General features: G+C 41.5%; 2 protein-coding genes and 1 non-coding gene across 3 annotated transcripts in view; 1 reads left to right on the top strand and 2 right to left on the bottom strand.

The window, feature by feature from the left end:
* Positions 1-477: 477 nt before the first annotated feature.
* On the bottom strand, positions 478-551 carry trnai-aau (transfer RNA isoleucine (anticodon AAU)). The gene has a single exon. It is a non-coding gene; the product is annotated as a tRNA-Ile (tRNA).
* A 2,262-nt stretch (positions 552-2,813) lies between these two features.
* Positions 2,814-22,334, bottom strand: part of scpp1 (secretory calcium-binding phosphoprotein 1) — a 28,416-nt gene continuing 8,895 nt past the window's right edge. Inside the window, exons 2-10 of the mRNA XM_024135698.2 lie at positions 10,290-10,400; positions 9,884-9,938; positions 9,699-9,749; positions 9,266-9,334; positions 9,010-9,039; positions 8,669-8,710; positions 7,381-7,431; positions 7,176-7,241; positions 2,814-4,243 (exon numbers count right to left, since the gene is read on the bottom strand). Coding sequence (XP_023991466.1) covers positions 3,665-4,243; positions 7,176-7,241; positions 7,381-7,431; positions 8,669-8,710; positions 9,010-9,039; positions 9,266-9,334; positions 9,699-9,749; positions 9,884-9,938; positions 10,290-10,400 — 1,054 coding nt within the window. The 3' untranslated portion in view covers positions 2,814-3,664. The remainder of the gene's footprint in view (positions 4,244-7,175; positions 7,242-7,380; positions 7,432-8,668; positions 8,711-9,009; positions 9,040-9,265; positions 9,335-9,698; positions 9,750-9,883; positions 9,939-10,289; positions 10,401-22,334) is intronic.
* LOC112068548 (glycoprotein hormones alpha chain 2-like) lies at positions 13,546-14,880 on the top strand. Its single transcript, XM_024135699.1, has 4 exons — positions 13,546-13,661; positions 13,793-13,905; positions 14,150-14,325; positions 14,530-14,880. The coding sequence occupies exons 1-4, from the start codon at positions 13,573-13,575 to the stop codon at positions 14,605-14,607; spliced, it is 456 nt and encodes a 151-aa protein (XP_023991467.1). The 5' UTR covers positions 13,546-13,572; the 3' UTR covers positions 14,608-14,880.

Here is a 22,334-nt window from a genome sequence, read left to right as displayed (position 1 = left end):
TGTTCTAACAATAAAGGACACTGGACTAAATTGACACAGTTTGACGGGAGCAAAATAAAAAAACGCAGCTGCTTGAACTATTTGCACATGCGTACGACTTTTCCGGTAACATAGTAGGCTAACGTTACCTCCCTCTTGTGACATGGGTAAATCCACAGATCATGCAATTCTGGTTTGACGTTTTCTAAACAGACGGCCTTTGCTTGAGTAATCCGCCTTGGTAAAAATCCGTGAAGCAACTCTTTTATCGGATGGAATGTAAATGAGTTGCCGGTAGCTCTATTTTCCTGAATGAATGACAATTCCGATAAATTTCATGAAATGAATATATGTAGCCCTAATCTAGTGTGTTTATTTCAATTGTTTACAAACCAGATGTTGTATTAAACATTATGTGATAAATGAGTTTATCCGTAGGCAAAGACATTTCAACCTCAAACCTATCTAGCCTACATTGGGCTTTTAGCCAAAATTCTATGGCCAGTACGGGTATCGAACCCGCGACCTTCGCGTTATTAGCACGACGCTCTAACCAACTGAGCTAACCGGCCAGATGAGACATGATATTGATAAAACATAAAATAACATGCGTGCACTCTTCAAGTTCGTAATGATATATTGTAACAACGGACCGACGCGTAACAAATCATGATACCATTGTAACAAAATCGGTTACCAATGTCAAATTAATTTTCCGTGTCGATGTAGGCCACTGCCCTAAAGAAAGTAAGATCTGAGTGGGTAACAGCTCGTCACAATTTTCTAGGCACTGTGGGGGCCATGGGTAGAATAATTGCCGAAGGCCAGTGGTGTAAAGTACTAAAGTAAAACGACTTTAAAGTACTACTTAAGTAGTTTGTTGGAGTATCTGTACTTTACTTTACCATTTCTATTTTGCCAACTTTTACTTGGACTTCACTACATTCCTAAAGAAAATAATGTACTTTTTACTCCATACATTTTAATGCAGTTAAGTTTATGCAAGAAAACTGATGGATTGGTAATTCATTGTATTTTTAATCAGTGATTATTAGATAAATTACACAATAATATCAATACCATTCTCATTACAGTGCAATACAATTCGAAAATTGCATGTAAAATACATAAAATACAACAAAATACAAATACAACACACATATACAGTACCAGTCAAGTTTGGACACACCTACTCATTCAAGGGTTTTTCTTTATGTTTTAAAATATTTTCTACATTGTATAATAATAGAGAAGACATCAAAACTATGAAATAACACATATGGAATCATGTGCTAAAAAAAAGTGTTCAACAAATCAAAATATGTTTTAGATTTGAGATTCTTCAAAGTAGCCACCCTTTGCCTTGATGACAACTTTGTGCACTCTTGGCATTCTCTCAACCAGTTTCATGAGGTAGTCACCTGGAATGCATTTAAATTAACAGGTGTGCCTTGTTAAAAGTACATCTGTGGAATTTCTTTCCTTCTTAATGCGTTTGTGCCAATAAGTTATGTTGTGACAAGGTAGGGGTGGTATACAGAAGATAGCCCTAATTGGTAAAATACCAAGTCCATATTATGGCAAGAACAGCTCAAATAAGAAAAGAGAAACGACAGTCCGTCATTACTTTAAGACATGAAGGTCAGTCAATACGGAACATTTCAAGAACTTTGAAAGTTTCTTCAAGTGCAGTCGCAAAAACCATCAAGCACTATGATGAAGCTGGCTCTCATGAGGACCGCCACAGGAGTTCAAGTAACAGACACATCTCAACATCAACTGTTCAGAGGAGACTGCGTGAATCTGGCCTTCATGGTCAAATTGCTGCAAAGAAACGACTACTAAAGGACACCAATAATAAGAAGAGACTTGCTTTGGCCAAGAAACACGAGCAATGGACATTAGATCTGTCAAAATCTGTCCTTTTGTCCGATGAGTCCAAATTTGAGATATTTGGTTCCAACCGCTGTGTCTTTGTGAGATGCAGAGTAGGTGAATGGATGGTCTCTGCATGTGTGGTTCCCACCGTGAAACATGGAGGAGGAGGTGTGATGGTGTGGGGGTGCTTTGCTGGTGACACTGTCTGTGATTTATTTTGAATTCAAGGCACACTTAACCAGCATGGCTACCACAGCATTCTGCAGCGATACACCATCCCATCTGGTTTTCACTTAGTGTGACTATCATTTGTTTTTCAACAGGACAATGACCCAACACACCTCCAGGCTGTGTAAGGGCTATTTGACCAAGAAGGAGAGTGAGGGAGTGCTGCATCAGATGACCTGGCCTCCACAATCACCCGACCTCAATCCAATTGAGATGGTTTGGGAAGAGTTGGACAGTGGAGTGAAGGAAAGGCAACAAGTGCTCAGCATATGTGGGAACTCCTTCAAGACTGTTGGAAAAGCAACAGTCTTGAAGGAGTTCCCACAGCTGTTTGAGAGAATGCCAAGAGTGTGCAAAGCTGTCATCAAGGCAAGGTTGGGTACTTTGAAGAATCTAAAATATATTTTCATTCGTTAAACACTTTTTTGGTTACTACATGATTCTATGTGTTATTTCATAGTTTTGATGTCTTCACTATTATTCTACAATGTAGAAAATAGTACAAATAAAGAAAAACCGTTGAATATGTAGGTGTCCAAACTTTTGACTGGTACTGTATATATATTGATGTCACAAATGTATAATTTGTACTGTTCTTTATTTAAAAAAAGTAGATATTTGTTATATTTGACTGTGTAAAACCTAGAACTACTACCTATTTATCTGAGATTGAGGCAAATATATAGCATTTATCATGTTTTAGGGAAGACCCAGATGCAGACAGTGTCAAAGTAACAAAAGTTTATTACTAGAACAGGGGCAGGCAAAACAACAGGTCAAGGGCAGGCAGAGGTCAGTAATCCAGATCAGAGTCAAAAGGGACAGAACTGCAGACAGTCTCAGGGTCAAGGCAGGCAGCGGTGTGACAACGTACAGTACGGCAGGTAGGCTCAGGCTCAGGGCAGGCAGAATGGTCAAAACCGGGAAAACTATAAAACAGGAACTATAGAAAAGACAGGAGCAAGGGGAAAACCGCTAGTAGGATCGACGGATAAAACGAACTGGCAACAGACAGAGAACACAGGTATAAATATACTGGGAATAATGGGGAAGATGGGTGACACTTGGCGGGGGGTGGAGACAAGCACAAAGACCGGTGAAACAGATCAGGGTGTGACAGCATTTTGCCAAAAAACACGATTATTTGTCTCTGAAATGAAACCATCAAGTGATAGATTCTAAACAAATACATGTCTGTCATTGAACAACCCCATGCCATAATTAGAAAGTGAAAAAACACATCCATCTCCATCATAATTTCTATAAACAATAAAAGATAATTTACCAACATTTCTGAAAATGGATATATAGCGTTTTGGAATTAAACTCTTCATGTGAAAATGAGTGAAAAAAGCAAATGAATAGGAAAAATATTTGCAACCATGACTTCAAACCATCTACTTCAACACTTAAACCTATATTTCTGTAACAATTTATTTTCCGTTTTATTTCATGCCAACATCAAAACAAAGCATAGAAGTCAATGTCATACTATATTGCTTGATCTACACTGTACTCCCTCCCCTTGCTTCATTTGAAATGCATCCAACCTGATACAGTCAAATGGGGGATGTTAGCATTATTTTCGTAAACTCAACTCCCTATGCTCCTCTTCAGGCATGAGCAAATCATCCATTGGATAACGACCATCGTCACCTATATCTTGGAAGAAATATTCCTCACTGTCACAGGCAGTGCTGTGCACACCCTTCTGGCAGTCTGTAGCTTGGCTCTGGTGTCTCTCCTCACTCTCACTGGTATCACTCTCTTTACTTTCACTGGTATTGCTGCTATCACTGCTCTCACTAGTGTCACTGCTCTCGCTACTTTCACTGCTTTCGCTACTATCGCTGGTATCATTGATGTTACTTGTGTCTCTTATGTCAAAGTTAACAGTACTGACGTCACTGGTATCAATGCTGACACTGGTCTCACTGAGAGAACCAGAGGCTTTGAGGAAGCTCTCTACCAATGCCAAGGCTGCGCTGCTCTGAACTGTATCGCCAGGCTGGCTGTGGTTGGTTGTCAAGGCGGTGGGAGAGAGTGTGCTCTGTTTCACTGCCCCCTGATTAGTGGGTAGATCCAGCTGCCCTTTGACCTCAGAGCTGCTGTTGTTCTCTGCACTCAAGACTCGGACGGCAAACACTCGGATCCAATTCTAGAGAAGTGGACAAGACACAGATGGGTGAAATAATGGTTGGTTGTCGTCAGTTCATACAAAATGGTAATCCTTCATTTTAAATCAAATCAAACTTTGTTGATCACATGCGCCGAATATGACTGTACAGTGAAACTCTTGCTTCCGAACCTTTCCCAACGATGCAGAGTTTCAAAAATAGTAACTAACACAAGTGGAATAAAATAAAATACACAAGAATGGAGCTACAGTGCATACGGAAAGTATTCAGACCCCTTGACTTTTTCCACATTTTGTTACGTTACAGTGTTATTATAAAATGTATTGAGTACATTTTTTCTCTCATCAATCTACACACAATACCCCATAATGACAAAGCAAAAAGAGGTTTTTAGATTTTTTTGCAAATTTATAAAAAAAACTAACAGAAATATCACATTTACATAAGTCTTCAGTCTCAGTACTTTGTTGAAGCATCTTTGGCAGCTATTACAGCCTCGAGTCTTCTTGGGTATGACGCTACAAGCTTGGCCCACGTGTATTTGGGGAGTTTCTCCCATTCTTCTCTGCAGATCCTCTCAAGCTCTGTCAGGTTGGATGGGAGCGTTGCTGCACAGCTATTTTCAGGTCTCTCCAGAGATGCTAGATCTGATTAAAGTCAGGGCTCTGGATGGATCACTCAAGGACATTCAGAGACTTGTCCCGAAGCCACTCCTGTGTTGTCTTGGCTGTGTGCTTAGGGTTGTTGTCCTATTGGAAGGTGAACCTTCGCCCCAGCTCCACTTCCCTATATCTGTCTTTCCTCTGTTTCATCTCCATGTCAGCATTATTGTCATTTCCGTTTTCACTGTCCAGACGCTGTCCGTATTCTGTTCCTGTCTGTGGTTTTTTAAATGTTCACTCCCTGTGCCTGCGTCTTGTCTCCAGCAGCGATCCTTACTGTGATGCTTGGCATTCAGGCCAAAGAGTTCAATCTTGGTTTAATCAGACCAGAGAATATTATTTCTCATGGTCTGAGAGTCCTTCAGGTGCCTTTGGCAAACTCCAAGCGGGCTGTCATGTGCCTCTTACTGTGGAGTGGCACAGCGGTCTAAGGTGCAGCGGTCTAAGGCTCTAGAGGCGTCACTACAGACCCTGGTTCGATCCTGGGCTGTATCACGTCTGGCTGTGATTTGGAGTCCCATAGGGCAGCACATAATTGGCCCAGCGTCGTCCGTGTTAGGGTTTGGCCATCATTGTAAATAAGAATTTGTTCTCAACTGACTTGCCTAGTTAAATAAAGGTTAAACTAATAAAATTAAAATTAAAAGTGTGACTTCCGTCTGTCCACTCTACCATAATGGCCTGATTGGTGGAGTGCTGCAGAGACGGTTGTCCTCCTGGAAGGTTCTCCCACCTCCACAGAGGAACTCTGGAGCTCTGTCAGAGTGACCATCGGGTTCTTGTACACCTCTCTGACCAAGGCCCTTCTCCCCTGATTGCTCAGTTTGGCCTGGCGGCCAGCTCTAGGAAGAATCTTGGTGTTTCCAAACTTCTTTCATTTAAGAATGATGGAGGCCATTGTGTTCTTGGGAACCTTTAATGTTGCTGAAATGTTATGGTACCCTTCCCGAGATCTGTGCCTCGACACAATCCTGTCTCGGAGCTCTACGGACAATTCCTTCAACCTCATGGCTTGGTTTTTGCTCTGACATGCTATGTCAACTGTGGGACCTTACATAGAGAGGTGTGTGACTTTCCAAATCATGTCCAGTTAATTGAATTTACCACAGGTTGAAACATCTCAAGGATGATCCAATGGAAACAGGATGCACCTGAGCTCAATTTCGAGTCTCATAGCAAAGGGTCTGAATACTTATGTAAATAAGGTATTTCTGTCATCTTGTGGTATTTTGTATAGACTGATGAGAAAAATGTTTTATATAATCCATTTTAGAATAAGGCTGTAACTTAACAAAATGTGGAAAAAGTCAAGGGTTCTGAATACTTTCCGAATGCACGGTATATACTGGGAGTACAAGTACCAGATCAATGTGCACAGCTACGAGGTACTTGAGGTCGATACTGTATGTACATGAAGGCAGGGTAAAGTGACTAGGAATCCAGATAGATAATAATAATAATAAAATAAAGAACAGAGTAGCAGCAGCAAATTATGAGTGTAAAAGTGTGTGTGAATGTGCGTGCGTGTATGTATGTTTGTGTTGTGTCGGTATGCGTGTGTGAGTGTTATGTATGTGTGTGTGTGTGTGCGTATGTACTGTAATGTTTGAAGGTGTGAGGGATTTGTGTGGGAGTGACATTGTAGAGCGTGTGATTAAATGTGTGTATATGGTGTCAATGTATGGTGTAGTGAGTGTGCGTAGGGTCAGTGCAAGATAGAGTCAGTGCAGATTGTTTGGGTACCATTCATTGGCTATTTTAGCAGTCTGGCTATTTAACACACAGGACGTTGGTGGCTCCTTAATTGGGGAGCACGGGCTCATGGCAATGGCTGGAGTGGAATTAGTGGAATGGTATCAAATACATCAAACACATGGATTCCAGGTGTTTGATCCCATTCCATTCACTTCGTTCCAGACATTATTATGAGCTGTACTCCCCTAAGCAGCCTCCTGTGATTTTAGCAGTCTTATGGCTTGGGGGTAGAAGCTTTCTCGAAGCCTTATGGTCCGAGAACCGATGCTCCGGTACCGTTTGCCAGACGGTAGCAGGGTCAAGAGTCTGGCTTGAGTGGCTGGAGTCTTTGGCAATTTTTTGAGCCTTCCTCTGATGAGCTAGTAGATTGTAAATGACTCGTAAGCACATACTGTATGTAGTAAGTGCTTTGTGCAGACAAAATATAAATGTCAAATTAAGATTTTGACAGGCTTAGTATTGTGTAAAAATGCGTTCTTATTATAAGTATATGACATAACAGGACACAGGATATTATGACAAGTGCAAGACTAACCTTTCGAACGTTTTCTTCACTGCCTTGGCTGTTGTCTCTTGTATCCCCAATAGCATTGGAGTCAGTCTGTTGAAACAAACCAACAGAAGATACAGTAAATGCAACCATCGCCATTTTCCTGACATATTGTAAATTGATTGCATCTTTCTCATTTTATTGTTTTGATATGCACTCTGTGAAATTATGTAAATCTGAGGATCTTTACCCTGTCCTCCAGTGATTGGCTCTCACTCTCCAAAGAATGGCTCTCGGAAGACTGTGAAGGGGAACAGATTACAACAAAATGTACCAAGGAGGTATTTTTCAATGTATTTATTTTTGTATCGACTAACAGCCCTAGTATTTGCACAACCAGAACAACCTACATTAAATACAATACTACAGTTTACGGTAGAATACTACAATACTTACTATAGAATTCTATAGCAAACTGTAGGATACTGTAGAATACTATACTACACACTGTAGTGTCCCTCAATCATTTATGGTACTTACTATACAACATTGTAGTATACTGTAGAATACTATAGTAAATACTACAGTATTATCTGCAAAAAAGGCTCTGTAGTAAATACTACAGTAATGTCTGCAAAAACACCAGTGTGCAAAATACTGCACTTTTTATACTACAGTATTTAATTTGCATTTACTCTGCCCATTCCCCTCCCCATATAGCAATTTATGCCACGCATAAGTGAGAAACCTACATGCCAAGTATAGACCATATATTGTGTTCTCTACAGGTTATAGAAAAGAGCAGAAGCTCTGAACTATCCGTTCAGACCCCAGTCCTACCTGCGTACAGGTTATGGAAAATGTGTTCTTTTAGTATTTCTCCAGTAGGTTTCCTGAAGGAGAAAGCCTCCACTTCTATGTCAAAGATAATACAACTAAAACACTATAGTAAATACTATATTAATGTCCGCAAAAACCCGACAGTAAATACTACAGTATACTACAGTCCACAAAAATACTACAGTAAATACTACAGTACTGTATACTACAATCTGCAAAAACACTACATTAATTACTATAGTATATACTACAGTTTTCTTTTACTCCAGTGTTTATACTATATTTTACTGTGAATACTACAGTATACTACAGTAAACACTACAGTGAATACTATAGTATTTATACCATAGTATACTTAAGCAATAAGACCCGAGGGGGTGTGGTATATGACCAATATAACACGGCTAAGGGGTATTCTTATGCAGGATGCGACTCGGAATGGCTAGATACAGCCCTTAGCCGTGGTATAATGGCCATGTACCATAAACCCCGAGGTGTCTTATTCCTATTATAAACTTGTTAACAATGTATTTAGAGCAGTAAAAATATATGTTTTGTCATACTCGTGATATACGGTCTGCTATACCACGGCTATCAGCCAATCAGCATCCAGGGCTCGAACCACCCAGTTATTAATATAGTATTTTTTCAAGTTGGAAGGATAATACTGGAGTAGGAATACTGTTGTTGTCACTCACCTCTGAATTGGATTCCAATGATTCGGACTCAGACTCTGAACTCTGAAACGCAATTTAACACAGATTGAATATTAAAGATTAGAGCCACTTGATTAAGGAGAACAGGGGCGTCTGTATCAAGCGTACGTATCAAGCGTCTCAGAGTATGCTGATCTATGATCAGTTTTGTCTTGTAGATCCTAATGAATAAGGTTACATGGACAATGGGGACCTGATCCTAGATCAGCACTACTGCTTTGAAACGCTGTGTGAATACGCCCCCAGATATATTTAGGCATTGCTTGTAATGTCAATACTCTTGAGCAGAAAATAATGAGCCTTTTTTTAAAAGATGAACTTACTTGGTCCTCTGAGGTACTTTCTTCAGAGCTCTATAAGAAAAGAGTTATAAAAACATGTATATGTATTACAATTAATAAGCATAGTACATTTGAATATTTAAAAAGTAGAAATAATGTCTTACTCATGCAAGTAATTATAAAGTGTAACGGATATGTGTTAGATGAAGACCTATTCTGATTTTCGCCAATACACTTACAATTGTATGTTTTACATTCTACACCTGGTGACATTTTAATATTATTCCATTCAACCCACCTTGAGCTCTGAAGTGTCACTTTGATCCGGAGATTGTGAGGCGGATGAACTTAACCTTTGCGTTTGATTCTGAAACACAATGCCAGCAGAAAACCGCAATGCATTTAATGACAATCTGTGTGCCAGCATCAACAATCATCATGCTTATTTCAAATCTTAACAAGTCCACCATTGCCCAAACAACTCATTGTAGGCATAAATATGGGTGTATACAGTGCAATGACCTCTACCTCGATATACAATCTAAACTTGAGGTTTGGCACAGGAATGATGAACTACCGTAACTGTCAGCTTTTCTGACTTGGACTGCGGTGGAGGTTGACAACGTGATTGCAGTCAACGGGCTTGCGTTTGTGTGCATTTTTCAGACCCACACCCCAACACAATAATCAAACTGCAGATACTTTTGATTGCTTGTTTTGATAGCACTTACCATGTTTGATGATTCCAGTTCGCTCTGCTCCAAAATAACTTTGTACAGAATCTGTCAAAAGAAACAAATACAGTAGGAGAACACAAAATAACACAAAAGTCTGATGTGTTAAATCTATATCATCTCATCATTTACATTTTATTGTGAATAAATTAAGATTGTTCAATAAAAACAAGGGTACTTACTGGGTTGGCATAAACCGCCCCAACCAAGCAAAAAATCACTATTGTAATCTTCATTCTACAATGAACACAGAATATTAACATTGTTGATTTTAGTAACTGTGGATTGATGCATTAGGCCTACTGGAATAATTTTTTGTATTTCTAATAACATGTATCAAGCGTCTGAATAAAACCATCAATAATTGTCCTAGGTGTGCTGTTAAAAGAGAAGCATAAAAATGTTGCCAACCCAAACAAGTGAGACAGTCGCTTAGGCAGTGCAATTCATTTCCCACATGCAGATTTTTCATATACATTTTATATACTATAGCTATATCCACTCTATATACTACAACTATATACACTTTAGTGTATAAATTCTGTGCTAAACCTGTGTATTGTGTATGTGTTGAAATCGGTCCTTTACCTTTTCCCCAGTTCTTCCAGAATCAGATGTTTGTAGCTGTAAACCCAACTCTGCCAATGGTCCTTGTACTGTGTACAGTAGTAGTTTGGAACGCCAGGCACTACTATCCCACTGAATGTTGAGACAATAAGAGCGGGATTAAGTGGATGTGGTGAGTTGAGGAGACAGACAGGGCTATATACTAACCAGAACCCTCAATTAACATGATCGCCTCACTTCCTCCCAGCCAACTCAGCTTCACCACACTTTTTGTGAAAGTGTATGGGTGCCGGATACCGAACGCACACACACCACACGTGATTCCAAGAGCATGACCACATCGGCCACACCATCTCCTCCACCTTCAGGGCCTTCTACATCTCCATGGCCTCATCTTCATTTTCTACTACAGGATCTTCATTGCATCCTGGACCTTGTACCACAAACAGAGCCCACAACCACAATTTCCCAAGTAGCTACCGCGTCACACAAATGCTTCTCTAGGACTGCTTTCGATGGCTATGTCTGGACTGATTGTTAATCGGCAAGTAAACAATGTATTAAAGATGCTATGCTATACCATAGAAAATGTTTACATTTTGGGGGAATAAAAGCGGTTTTCATTTGTACTTAGAAAATTGTAGATTGCCTTTATCCAGAGCGGTATTAGAGAAGAGTATATAACAGATAATTTACAGAATGTTACCAGTGGTGTAGTGGAGGGTAAATGCACACAAATGCTGTTCATGCACATTTTTTATTTTGCACCTGCATTTACCTACCTTTTGCAGAAAAATGCATTGAAAGTAAAGTGAACATTACTTTACTCACACTGACTGGCGATCAGTGTTCACCCACATATTTTTAATTGAGAATGCATTTAGTTGACAATATGGTTTTCATCTTTCGTCTTGTTAATGAAAACATCAATAATAAAACACCTTTGCAATTAGTCTTAATGTTTTACAGTAGGCTATACAATTACCATTTTGAATGGAGAAATACAATTACAGTAAGAGTGCAGGATTGAAGAACAGTTCTGGCTCATGACATGGTTGCACCATAAGCCTTTAAATCTCTGAGATTTCATGTGCCATCCTCCATGCATATTGAGTTACACCTGCCTGGGTCTAGTCTCCAATGCAACCAAGGTCGGGAAATGTTAAAACATAGGTAAACAGAGAGATTAAATGATACTGTGGTGTAGCTGTTCTTACACTGATCTGGCATCCAGCAACATTAAGACAGTTATATACAGTTTAAAATATTACATGACATTACATATTATAACACTTTACCCAATACATTTAGTGTGTTCCCTCAGGCCACTCCTCCACTATCACATATTTACATATTTACAATACAACATCTCATGTGTGTAGAGTGTGTGTCTTATCATGTATAAAGTGTTGGTCCCATGTTTCATGAGCTAAAATAAACAATCCCTGAAAATGCACAAAAAACGTATTTCAAAAAATTGGGTGCACACATTTGTTTACATCACTGTTAGTGAGCATTTCTCCTTTGCCAAAATAATCCATCCACCTGACAGGTTTCTGCATAGTGTTCCTTTAATTTAGAGTACACATTCATTAGCATACCTCTCATTTAATTGAGGATACACTGACTCATTAATGTTATTACATGAATATAAACATATCATTGAACTGCATCTCTGAGGGAAATACACTACATGGCCACCACATCGAACGTCGAACATCTCTTTCCAAAATCATGGGCATTAATATGGAGTTGGTCCTCCTTGTTGTTATAACAAGTTAGTTATAACTAGATGTTGGAACATTGCTGCGGGGTCTTGCTTCCATTCAGCCACAAGAGCATTAGTGAGGTCAGGCACTGATGTTGGGCAATTAGGCCTGGCTCGCAGTCGGCGTTCCAATTCGTTCCAAGTTGTTGAGGTCAGGGCTCTGTGCAGGCCAGTCAAGTTCTTCCACACCGATTTCAACAAACCATTTCTGTATGGACCTCTCTTTGTGCAAGGAGGCACTGCCATGATGAAATAGGAAAGGGCCTTCCCCAAACTATTCCCACAAAGTTGGAAGCACAGAATTGTCTAGAATGTCATTGTATGCTGTAGCTTTAAGATTTCCCTTCTCTGGAACCATGAAAAACAGCCCCAGACCATTATTCCTCCTCCACCAATCTTTACAGTTGGCGCTATGCATTGGGGCAGGTAGCGTTCTCCTGGCATTCACCAAACCCATATTCATCTGTTGTCCTGCCAGATGGTGAAGCGTGACTAATCACTCCAGAAAACGCGTTTCCACTGCTCCAGAGTCAATGGCGGCGAGCTTTACACCACTCGGCCATGAAAACCCATTTTATGAAGCTCCCAAAAAACAGTTTTTGTGCTAACGTTGCGTCCAGAGGCAGTTTGGAACTCGGTAGTGAGTGTTGCAACTGAGGACAGATGATTTTTACGCGCTACTCACTTCAGCACTTGGCGGTCCTGTTCTGTGAGCTCCGAGACAATTCCGCTTCACAATAACAGAACTTACATTTGACCGGGGCAGCTCTAGCAGGGCAGAAATTTGACGAACTGACTTGTTGGAAAGGTGGCATCTTATGATGATGCCATGTTGAAAGTCACTGAGCTTTTCAGTAAGGCCAATGTTTGTCTATGGAGATTGCATTGAAGTGTGCTCAATTCTATACACCTGTCAGCAACAGGTGTGGCTGAAATAGCCAAATCCACTAATTTGAAGAGGTGTCCACATACCATTGGCCATGTAGTGTATCTGTTTGGCTCTCTGAGAGGATAGCATTATTTCATATACCGTATTCATTGCTTGCACTCATGTTAGCACTGCCCCAGATGATAATAAGGCATGGCCAGGGACAAGTCCTCATGGTTTATATAAGAAACCCCATTTATTTAATGAGAAATATTTCACTTTTTTGTGTAGCTTACATATTTACTTATTTTGGGGGGATATAATTCAGCATGGAAAGATGAATCAGATATTCAAAGTATTAAAAATGTCTTCAGATGTATTGATTTACAAAGCAAAAGACCATGAACATAAGTTAAACTAATGAACCAATGACCTTGCCTTGCCTTCTGCATGACATAACAGCAGTTACCGAGCAACATCCCACCTGTTTAAGGGATTAGAAGCTTCCATCCATAGTCAGGATGGAAGGATGGAAGCGTGTTTTGACTTTCGACCGCGTGTGCAGTTCCTTTTTTCATTTAAAGGATTAGAGCAGGTAGCCAAGTGGCCAATGCCTCACAGATACCACTGATAAGGTTGGAGGGGTTCACCTAATCCCGGTCGAGCACATGGGCAGCGGTATAAAAGTTAATGGAGGGAACAATAGGGTCTACACACTGAACACTGACCAGGCTTCCACCAAGATAAACGTACGCAGGTAACGCTTTTCCCATTCACTATGTTGTGTTTCCAATGTATTGTTTCACTGCTGTGTTTTGTGTTTATGAGTTTTCAACTTCTGAGATGAATATGCTGGTTTTGAATGGTTTGATTCATGTTTCCTTTCAGGATATTGCCACCCGTCACTAAAATGTGCTTGTTGAAATCAACTGGACTATCCATTATCATGTCCGCTCTTCTATTCATCTCAGACTCTTATCCAACCAGTGACAAGACAAACAGTAAGTTTTACATTTCAATAACTGTTTTTGTTGATGGTTTATGTGTTCTGGGAACAAAATGAGCAGTGAGTTGTTCTGTTGTCATTATAGAGAGAGAGAGAATATACATTGGTATATTACCTCCTTATTCCAAAACTGTGTGTTTACAAGGAAGAAAGCCACACATTGGTGATGCATAGTGCACCAAGCTTAAAATCAGACTATTCAATAGATTCTCAATGAATTTATGTCATTATCTTCACAGTGGGCTGTGAGGAATGCACACTGAAGCCGAACACAATCTTCCCCAACATCATGCAGTGTACAGGCTGCTGCTTCTCCAGAGCTTATCCAACCCCACTACGGTCCAAGCAAACCATGCTGGTCCCCAAGAACATCACCTCTGAAGCCACATGCTGCGTTGCAAAAGAAGGGGAAAGGGTAAAGACAATATTTAGCTAATAAAGTAGTTGGGATTGATATTCTCTACTACCTAAAATTTGATCATCTGACCTGACGACATTCCTAGTGTAACGCACATAACATCTAAACGTATCATTTAACAACAACTCCAATGAACCTGAATGTTTTTATTTTAAACCGTCTCTCTTTCACTTGATTCTTTCTCTCCTTCTCCCCTCTCAGGTCACCACCAAGGATGGCTTCCCGGTGACGAACCACACAGAGTGTCACTGCAGCACCTGTTATTACCATAAATCATAAACTGTCTGTACGGGCTGGAAATCTCCTTGTTGTAGAAGTAAAAGCTTGGCAACAGATCATATATTTTGCACAACTTATTCACGAAGTTCCTTGTGTTTTAAGAGAAATCACATATTAGGAAATCATTGTGATCCACAAAAGGTAATATTCTACGGATAATATTTATAGTGCTCTCATGGTAGCAATGATATAAAGTTGTATTCCTGTACTGTGTTAATCAATGTAGACTTTACTGTATGAATTGAATACTGATTAAAATGCCAATTAACATGATTGCATCACTTCCTCCCAGCCAACTCAGCTTCATCACACTGTATTGGTGTCGGATGCTGAATGCACACACACACACACACACACACACACACACACACACACACCACACACACACACACACACACACACACACACACACACACACACACACACACACACACACACACACACACACACACACACACACACACACACACACACACACACACACACACACACACACACACACACATGCGTGCGTGCTTCCAAGAGTTACTCCATTCAGTCTTTCTTCTTCTACCTCCTCCCCCTCACTGACTTAAGTCAATATAATTTAGGATGCTAAACTATAGGGTGGGCAGCTTCTTGTAAAAACAAGCGTGCCCACTCCTGGAACGGAAGACGGAAGGTCAAATAAGAACATGTCTCCTTTCTGTGAAACTATTCCATTTCCTCAAAGAAATACAGTAAATAGACACTGAACATACATAGATCATCATGCCAGCCATGAGCCTGTCCTCCTCATTTCTCCCATCACTGGCCTGCACTGGTTGTAAGTGAGTGAAAATGTACCTTTCAGTCGGTGTAGATGATAGGGTGGATTATACATTCATACTTGTTGTTAAGATGAGGATACCAAAAGCATTATACACATCTCAACATTTTTGGACAGACAATTTTACTTTAAGTGTATTGTTTTCTTTCTGAATGTCGATAGTACATTATTCAACGCTTATAATATGAGTCATACACAGTAATATGATGGATATGAGTGGAATTCTTATGCTATAAACATAGTACAGTCTGCCTACATGCTGACTACAGTCGCTTTCCTCTAGAAGCTCATGTAGTAAATTGTTTCCTGGATATCCATATTTGGCTCATCCTAAATCGGCCTATGGAATTCCATGTGTGTGGGGAGGGGACTGATTCTCAGAACAGTGCACTATTCTGGGAGAGAGCCTTTTGTTTCTCACCACACCATGGGTGTGTTTTTGTGGGTGTGTAAGCATATGTTTGTGTGTGTGTGGGTGTGCACGTGCATGCATGCATGCATGTGTGTGTCTGGCTGTGGCTTGTGTAGGCAATGTGGTTTAGTTTAGGATGGGGGGTGGGGGGGGGGGTGTAACATAAGGCTGAAGACAAAAAACCCACAGCTCACAAAATCTATTTTTTTTTGGTCTCTTTGGTAAACAACCTAATTAAACATTTTAGCTAAACATGTCGGCACATACCCTTTGGAAACAGTTCTCTTATTGTAAGAATCCGTTTTTACCCATGTAAATTACCTGTATTGACCAACCCCATTTTGAGAGAAATCAATTTTATCCATATTACAGGCCCCAAAACTATCACATATTGATAGTTGCCGCTATCACCAAATGAAGATTGGACAAAACGAATTGCTGAATTATATTAAATGGGATGTAAGGAAACTTTCTTAGCTGACCACTTACTTTCAGGGTGACTGAGGAACTTGATACATATGGACATCTAGTGGTGCAAAGTGGCAACATCAACACTTCATCCTCGCTATATGAGCCATGTTATAATTCCCTGGTGTGTTTGCATTTCACTTTAGCGACCTGGTTTGCTTTCCTGTCCAGCTGTTTGCTACTTTGGCATCAGAGTGGGATGCGCCTTCCCTGTTCGGAGGGGGCAGTGTAGCAATCTTTGCTATGTTAGCCACGTTAGAATCCGCACAAATTGAGCTAACCCTATTGGCGTGATGTATAGGGTGTTTGCCTTTCACGCCAGCCACCCGTGTTCACTTCCCTGCTCTGCTGTTGGTTACAGTAGGTGTAATACATGAGTTTAATACAATATGAATTGAAACAAGAGAACAACAATCAGCATAAAGTGGAAGTCCAGCCGTTCTATTGTTAATCTTCAATAGAATGACGTAATAAAATTGTTATACGGAATCAACTAGACAAACCTACTATTACAACATACTCACAAAGTCTAGGGTCTCTATGCTCTAAAAATTAGGGGTCCAACAAGGGTTCTAAGATCCTAAATGTTCCTCGGAGAACCTTAGGGTTCTTGGCTCTGAAAAATGCCAACAAAAGGTTATTCCAAGAACCTCAAAGGAGGTGGCGTTCGTCGAGGAACCTCCTTAGTTGGTGGGGGTTCTTGCAGGAACCTAACTGCTCAACTGGATTTGAATTTGAGATGACAAGCAGGTGCATGCACTTAACTGAAAAATTGAAAGATCTCCTCAATGTAAGGTGAGGTTTCTCCCTTGTATGATCTACATTTATATTGTTTAATGATGATACCATCTATATTTTAATATTTTTTACAAATGGCATTGTTGTTTGACACTTCCTCCCTTTTAAAATTATTTCTAAAACAGAAAATGGACACAATTCAATAGATATCAATCAACAAAGAGGTAAGAATATGTTAAAGGCTATGGCTGCATTGGGTGCAGATGACTGAACTGCTCACTTTTGTGTTGATCTGAGTCTGCAGGTATACTGACCAGAATGCACACAAAGGTATGTACAATTGGTATGTTGTGCAGATCACATGTATCATCTACATTTAATTTTGGTTTCTCTAAAACCTTATAGAACTCCCTTACCTCTTCAATAAAAATCCCAGAGGCCTCTACATTATGGACAAGGTATTTGTATAAATTTGTTTAAAAAAATTCATTCACATTTGAATCATCTGTTTCAGCTGTTCCTGGCTCCGTGGACTCCGAGCCAGACTGAGGCCCCTGCAGTGGACGAGTGTTTCCGGCATGCAGAGGTGTGGAACGCCGCCAACGTGAGGCTCCAGCGCACCATCCGCTGTCAAAAGGATCAGGCTGACCGGACCGCCACCACAGTGAGGCTCCCATGTTCCATCCTGGTGATCGTGTCTGGCTCTCTACCAGGAACCTCCCACTCTGCCTGCCCTGCCGGAACCTGAGCCCCCGGTTTGTGGGGCCCTTCAAGGTACTTCGGGGGGTCAACGAGGTGACATATAGATTACAGCTCCCCACTAACTACCAGATCTCACCCTCTTTTCATGTTTCCCTTCTCAGGCCGGTGTGTAACGATTCTCCTCTTCGTCTGGGGAGGAGTAGGAAAAATCGGACCAATGTGCAACGTGGTAAGTGTCCATAATTCGATTTTTAATAAATCAACATGAACACGGAACAAAATAACAAAAAAAAACACGAACAAACAACAGAAACAGTTCTGTATGGTGAAACACAGACACAGAAAATAACTACCCACAACCCATAGTGAGAAAACCGGCTACCTAAGTATGATTCTCAATCAGAGACAACGATCGACAGCTGCCTCTGATTGAGGACCATACCAGGCCACACACAGAAATACAAACATAGAAAAAACAACATAGAATGCCCACCCCAGCTCACGCCCTGACCAAACACAGAAATAGACAACCTAGACATAAAACATAGAAACATACAAAGCAAACTATGGTCAGAACGTGACACGGTGGTTCCTGGTCCTCTGGCTGATGCCGTCCCCCACGACACCCCTCCGCCTCCATTGAACATCGAGCGAAGCCCTGCCTAATAAAGTTATGATTTTTGCCGCAACCTTATTTCAGAAAAAAAATAAGAAAGCTGGGGTCTTGGAAATGAGATGAGTCACTAGCTTCTTGAGGAGGAGCGAGCAGCTGGATCGAGCAACAGGCCTGAAGTAGGTTCTGTCCTTGACTTTGATCTCTGCTGTCCTCACTTTCCCGTCTGCTCCAGGGATAACTGACTTGACAGTTCCAACTTGCCAGAGTGCCCTAGGAATCATCATAGCGGTCCCAATTACACGGTCTTCCTTATCCTTGTGCCACTTATGGCATCATTGAAGTGCAGGTAAGTAGTTCCATGTGAAGCAGTGCCAGAAATTGTTGGCTAGAACCTGGCTGTGTCAGACTCTGGGTAGATCACCTGTGGTAGTGACGAGTCTGGCCATTCTATGAGAAGAGAGTTAGGAGTGATTGGATCCGGTTACGCAATGTCCGACTACACATATCCCAAGGGCTTAGAGTTCAAGATCCCTTCTATTTTGATTAGGACAGTCCCCAGCACCTCTTTGGAGATGGTCTGTTTGGCAAAGGGTGGTTTGCAGGGCAGTCTCCCAGCATCCTCCATAGTGTGGCGCACTTGGTTGGTTGAAGGCGAAGCCAGTCAGAAGATTCGCTAACTGTTCCTGGAGCTGTGGGTGGAGAGTCATGAAGGCCTCATGTAGCTCTCGTTCCCTTCCCTTGACATTTGTTCCTTGATCGGACAGGAACTCAAAGGGCTTTCCTCTTCGAGCAATGAAGCATCTCAATGCCAGTAGGAATGAATCAGAGTCCATGTTCGTCAGTAGATCCACGTGTACAGCCCAGGTGGTCATGCACTTAAAGATGATGCCCCATCTCTTTTCATTTCTTCGGCCAATCTTGATAATATACTGTCCAAGGCAGTCCTTGCCTGTAGAATAGAATAGGGGCTTGTGGCGCTGCAGTCGGGCTAGAGGCAGCTCAGCCATCCTAGGCACATCTGGCTGGCCTCACCACTTCCTGCATTCGGTGCAACCAAGCTGAAAAATGCGAAAAGCTACCCTCCCTCTCAGAATCCAGAACCTTTGACGTAACTCAGCAAACACTCTCTCTGGTTCCGGGTGCCTCAGCTACTCATCATATGAGCAACACGGTGAGTGGATGACCTGGGTCCAGAACCACTGGGTGAAGAACGTCAGGGTCCAGATGGTCACACCTCCAAATGCGACCTCCAACACAAATCAGTCCGGTGTCATTGTCAAAGCCCCTTTTTTCAACAGATTTGTCAGGGGTTCAGTCACTGCTGCGAAGTTGGGTAAAAATCTCTGATAGAACCCACTCATTGTCAAAACTCTCAACACCTGCTTCCGTGTCTGTGGCACCGGCAAGTCAAGTATGGCTTGGAACTTGGCTGCCCTTGGCTTCACTTTCCCCAACCCTACCACATGACCCAAAAAGGTCACCTTGGGCTTGTGCAATTTCACACTTGGGTAAGTTTACCACCAGCCCTGCCCCCTCCAAACACTGGAACAATCCACATATATGGTCCACATGCTCTGCTCATGAGTCGCTGTACACTATCACATCGTCAATGTAAGTGACCACATTGCTCAACCCTGCCGTCACATCAAACGTTGGAATGTGGCTAGGGCATTTTTCATCCCAAACGGAAGAACCTGACACCGATACAAGTCCTCTGGTGTCACAAAGGCAGACACCTCTTTAGCATGTTTTGACAGGGACACCTGCCAGTATCCCTTCAGCAAATAAAACTTTGAGACACACTGAGCTTTCCCAATCCGATCGATGTAATCCTCCAGCCGGGGAATAGGATACAAATCGTTTGTTTTTGTAAGAAGTATTGACATGCTGAATGCACCGAGCTGTCTGTTTAAACTACTAACACACAGCTCGGACACCATTGCATACAGCACAAGACCTGCCACCAGATGTCTCTTCATAATCCCCATGTCCAGAACAGACTATGGGAGGCACACATTACTACATAGAACCATGGCTACATGGAACTCTATTCCACAGATTAAAAAAAAAGATAAAAAGATACTTTATGGAAAGGCGAGAACTGTTAAGAGGCACACACACACAGGCACAGACACACACATACACATGCTAACACGCACTCTACACACATGTACACATGGATTTTGTATTGTAGATATGTGGTAGTAGAGTAGTGGCCTGATGGCACACACTTAATGTGTTGTGAAAAGTGTTATAAAATGTAATGTCATGTAATATTTTTTATTGTATATAACTGTAACTGCCTTAATGTTGCTGGCCTTGTCAGCAGCTAATGGGATCCTTAATAAATACAAATATGTCGCCCAGAACCAATCCTTGAAGGAGGAGACATACTGCAGAACATCAACTCCTGTCTCTGGTAACAACAGCCTCTCCTTTGCCATCTTAAGTGGACCTCTCACCTCGTGCACATACACAATCTCAAACAAACTAAATCCTGTGGATTCCTTCTGCTGTAAACAGCAGAAAGGGTACCTGGGTACCCCACACAGTATGCCTTCATCATGGTTTTCAGGGTCTTTGATGCCACCGCTCTATCGCCCCCTGTGACTGTGGGGGGTACGCAGAAGATGTTATCTGTTAGAGTCCCAACTCACTCTGTACTTCCCGAAAAACTCTGGACATGAAATCCGACCCCTGACCCGATTGGACCGCTCGAGGTAGGTAAAGAATTGGAGCAAATCTTCCACTACAGTCTTAGCTTTAATATTCCAAAGAGGGATGGCCTCTGGGAAATGTGTAGTCAAGTCCAAAATTATCAGCAAGAACACATTTCTCTTCTTAGTATTTATTAATGGTCATACGTAGTCTATCACCCGAGGAAAAGGTTCCTCTACCACAGGAACTGTTTCCCCACCATCTGGCAGGCATGACATGTTTGACAAAACGCTGCTACATCCCCCTGAAATTTGGTTCATGTATACTTTGGTTCATGTATTTTGCACACCAAGATGTCCGACCATAGGATTCGCATCCCTTCCTCACAAACACACTGGAAATTACTGATGTAATCAGATGTACTACATTCCACTCTTCTGATGCTGTTCAGTCTGGAGCCCTCCATTTCTGTATCAAGACCTCCTCCTGAAGGTAACACCCCTCTTCTATCTCCTGACTCTCCTTGAGCGATGATGCGGTATCGATCAGAGGGGCATTGGTAGGGTCCTTCCGTTGCTCCTCAACAAAAACCTTCCGCTTGAATTGAAGGGGGTCCCGCACCTCCCCTAGCATAGCAAACCAGGTGTCTGCTAACTGGGTTGCTGGATCCTCTCAATCCTTTGAGGGGTCTACCGGTACTTGCTTGGCCTACGTTTGAGAGTGAATCACTCAACAGGCTGGGAGTATTCCTTTTGCCTCAAAGCTCTCAAACTGATCCCGGAGCCCAGCAACAAAATATCTCGAGTCCACCAAATGAACAGCGTTAGAGAGGTTCAGTCGGACTGCCGGAAGTGCACTGCTTGTATTCTTAAAACGTTGGAGTATTGTGTTCCACAAGTTACACTGTAAAGCAATCTCAAGTTTATCCATTTGGGTATAGTGCGTTAGAGCCTTGTTACACATGGCCAGAGTGTGATTTTCGTCCTTAGATTCTTCTAGAAGAGACTGACTAACATTGGCATAATTGAGCCACAATGCTTTTGTGGCTTGTGCATGGGCAGACCACATCATTTTTTTTAATTTTTTAATTTCACCTTTATTTAACCAGGTAGGCTAGTTGAGAACAAGTTCTCATTTGCAACTGCGACCTGGCCAAGATAAAGCATAGCAGTGTGAACAGACAACACAGAGTTACACATGGAGTAAACAATAAACAAGTCAATAACATGGTAGAAAAAAAGAGAATCTATATACAATGTGTGCAAAAGGCATGAGGTAGGCAATAAATCGAATAATTACAATTTAGCAGATTAACACTGGAGTGA

Source organism: Salvelinus sp. IW2-2015, unplaced genomic scaffold (genome assembly GCF_002910315.2).
Source record: "Salvelinus sp. IW2-2015 unplaced genomic scaffold, ASM291031v2 Un_scaffold563, whole genome shotgun sequence".
Lineage (NCBI taxonomy): Eukaryota > Metazoa > Chordata > Actinopteri > Salmoniformes > Salmonidae > Salvelinus > Salvelinus sp. IW2-2015.
This window is presented reverse-complemented; position numbering and strand designations above follow the sequence as displayed.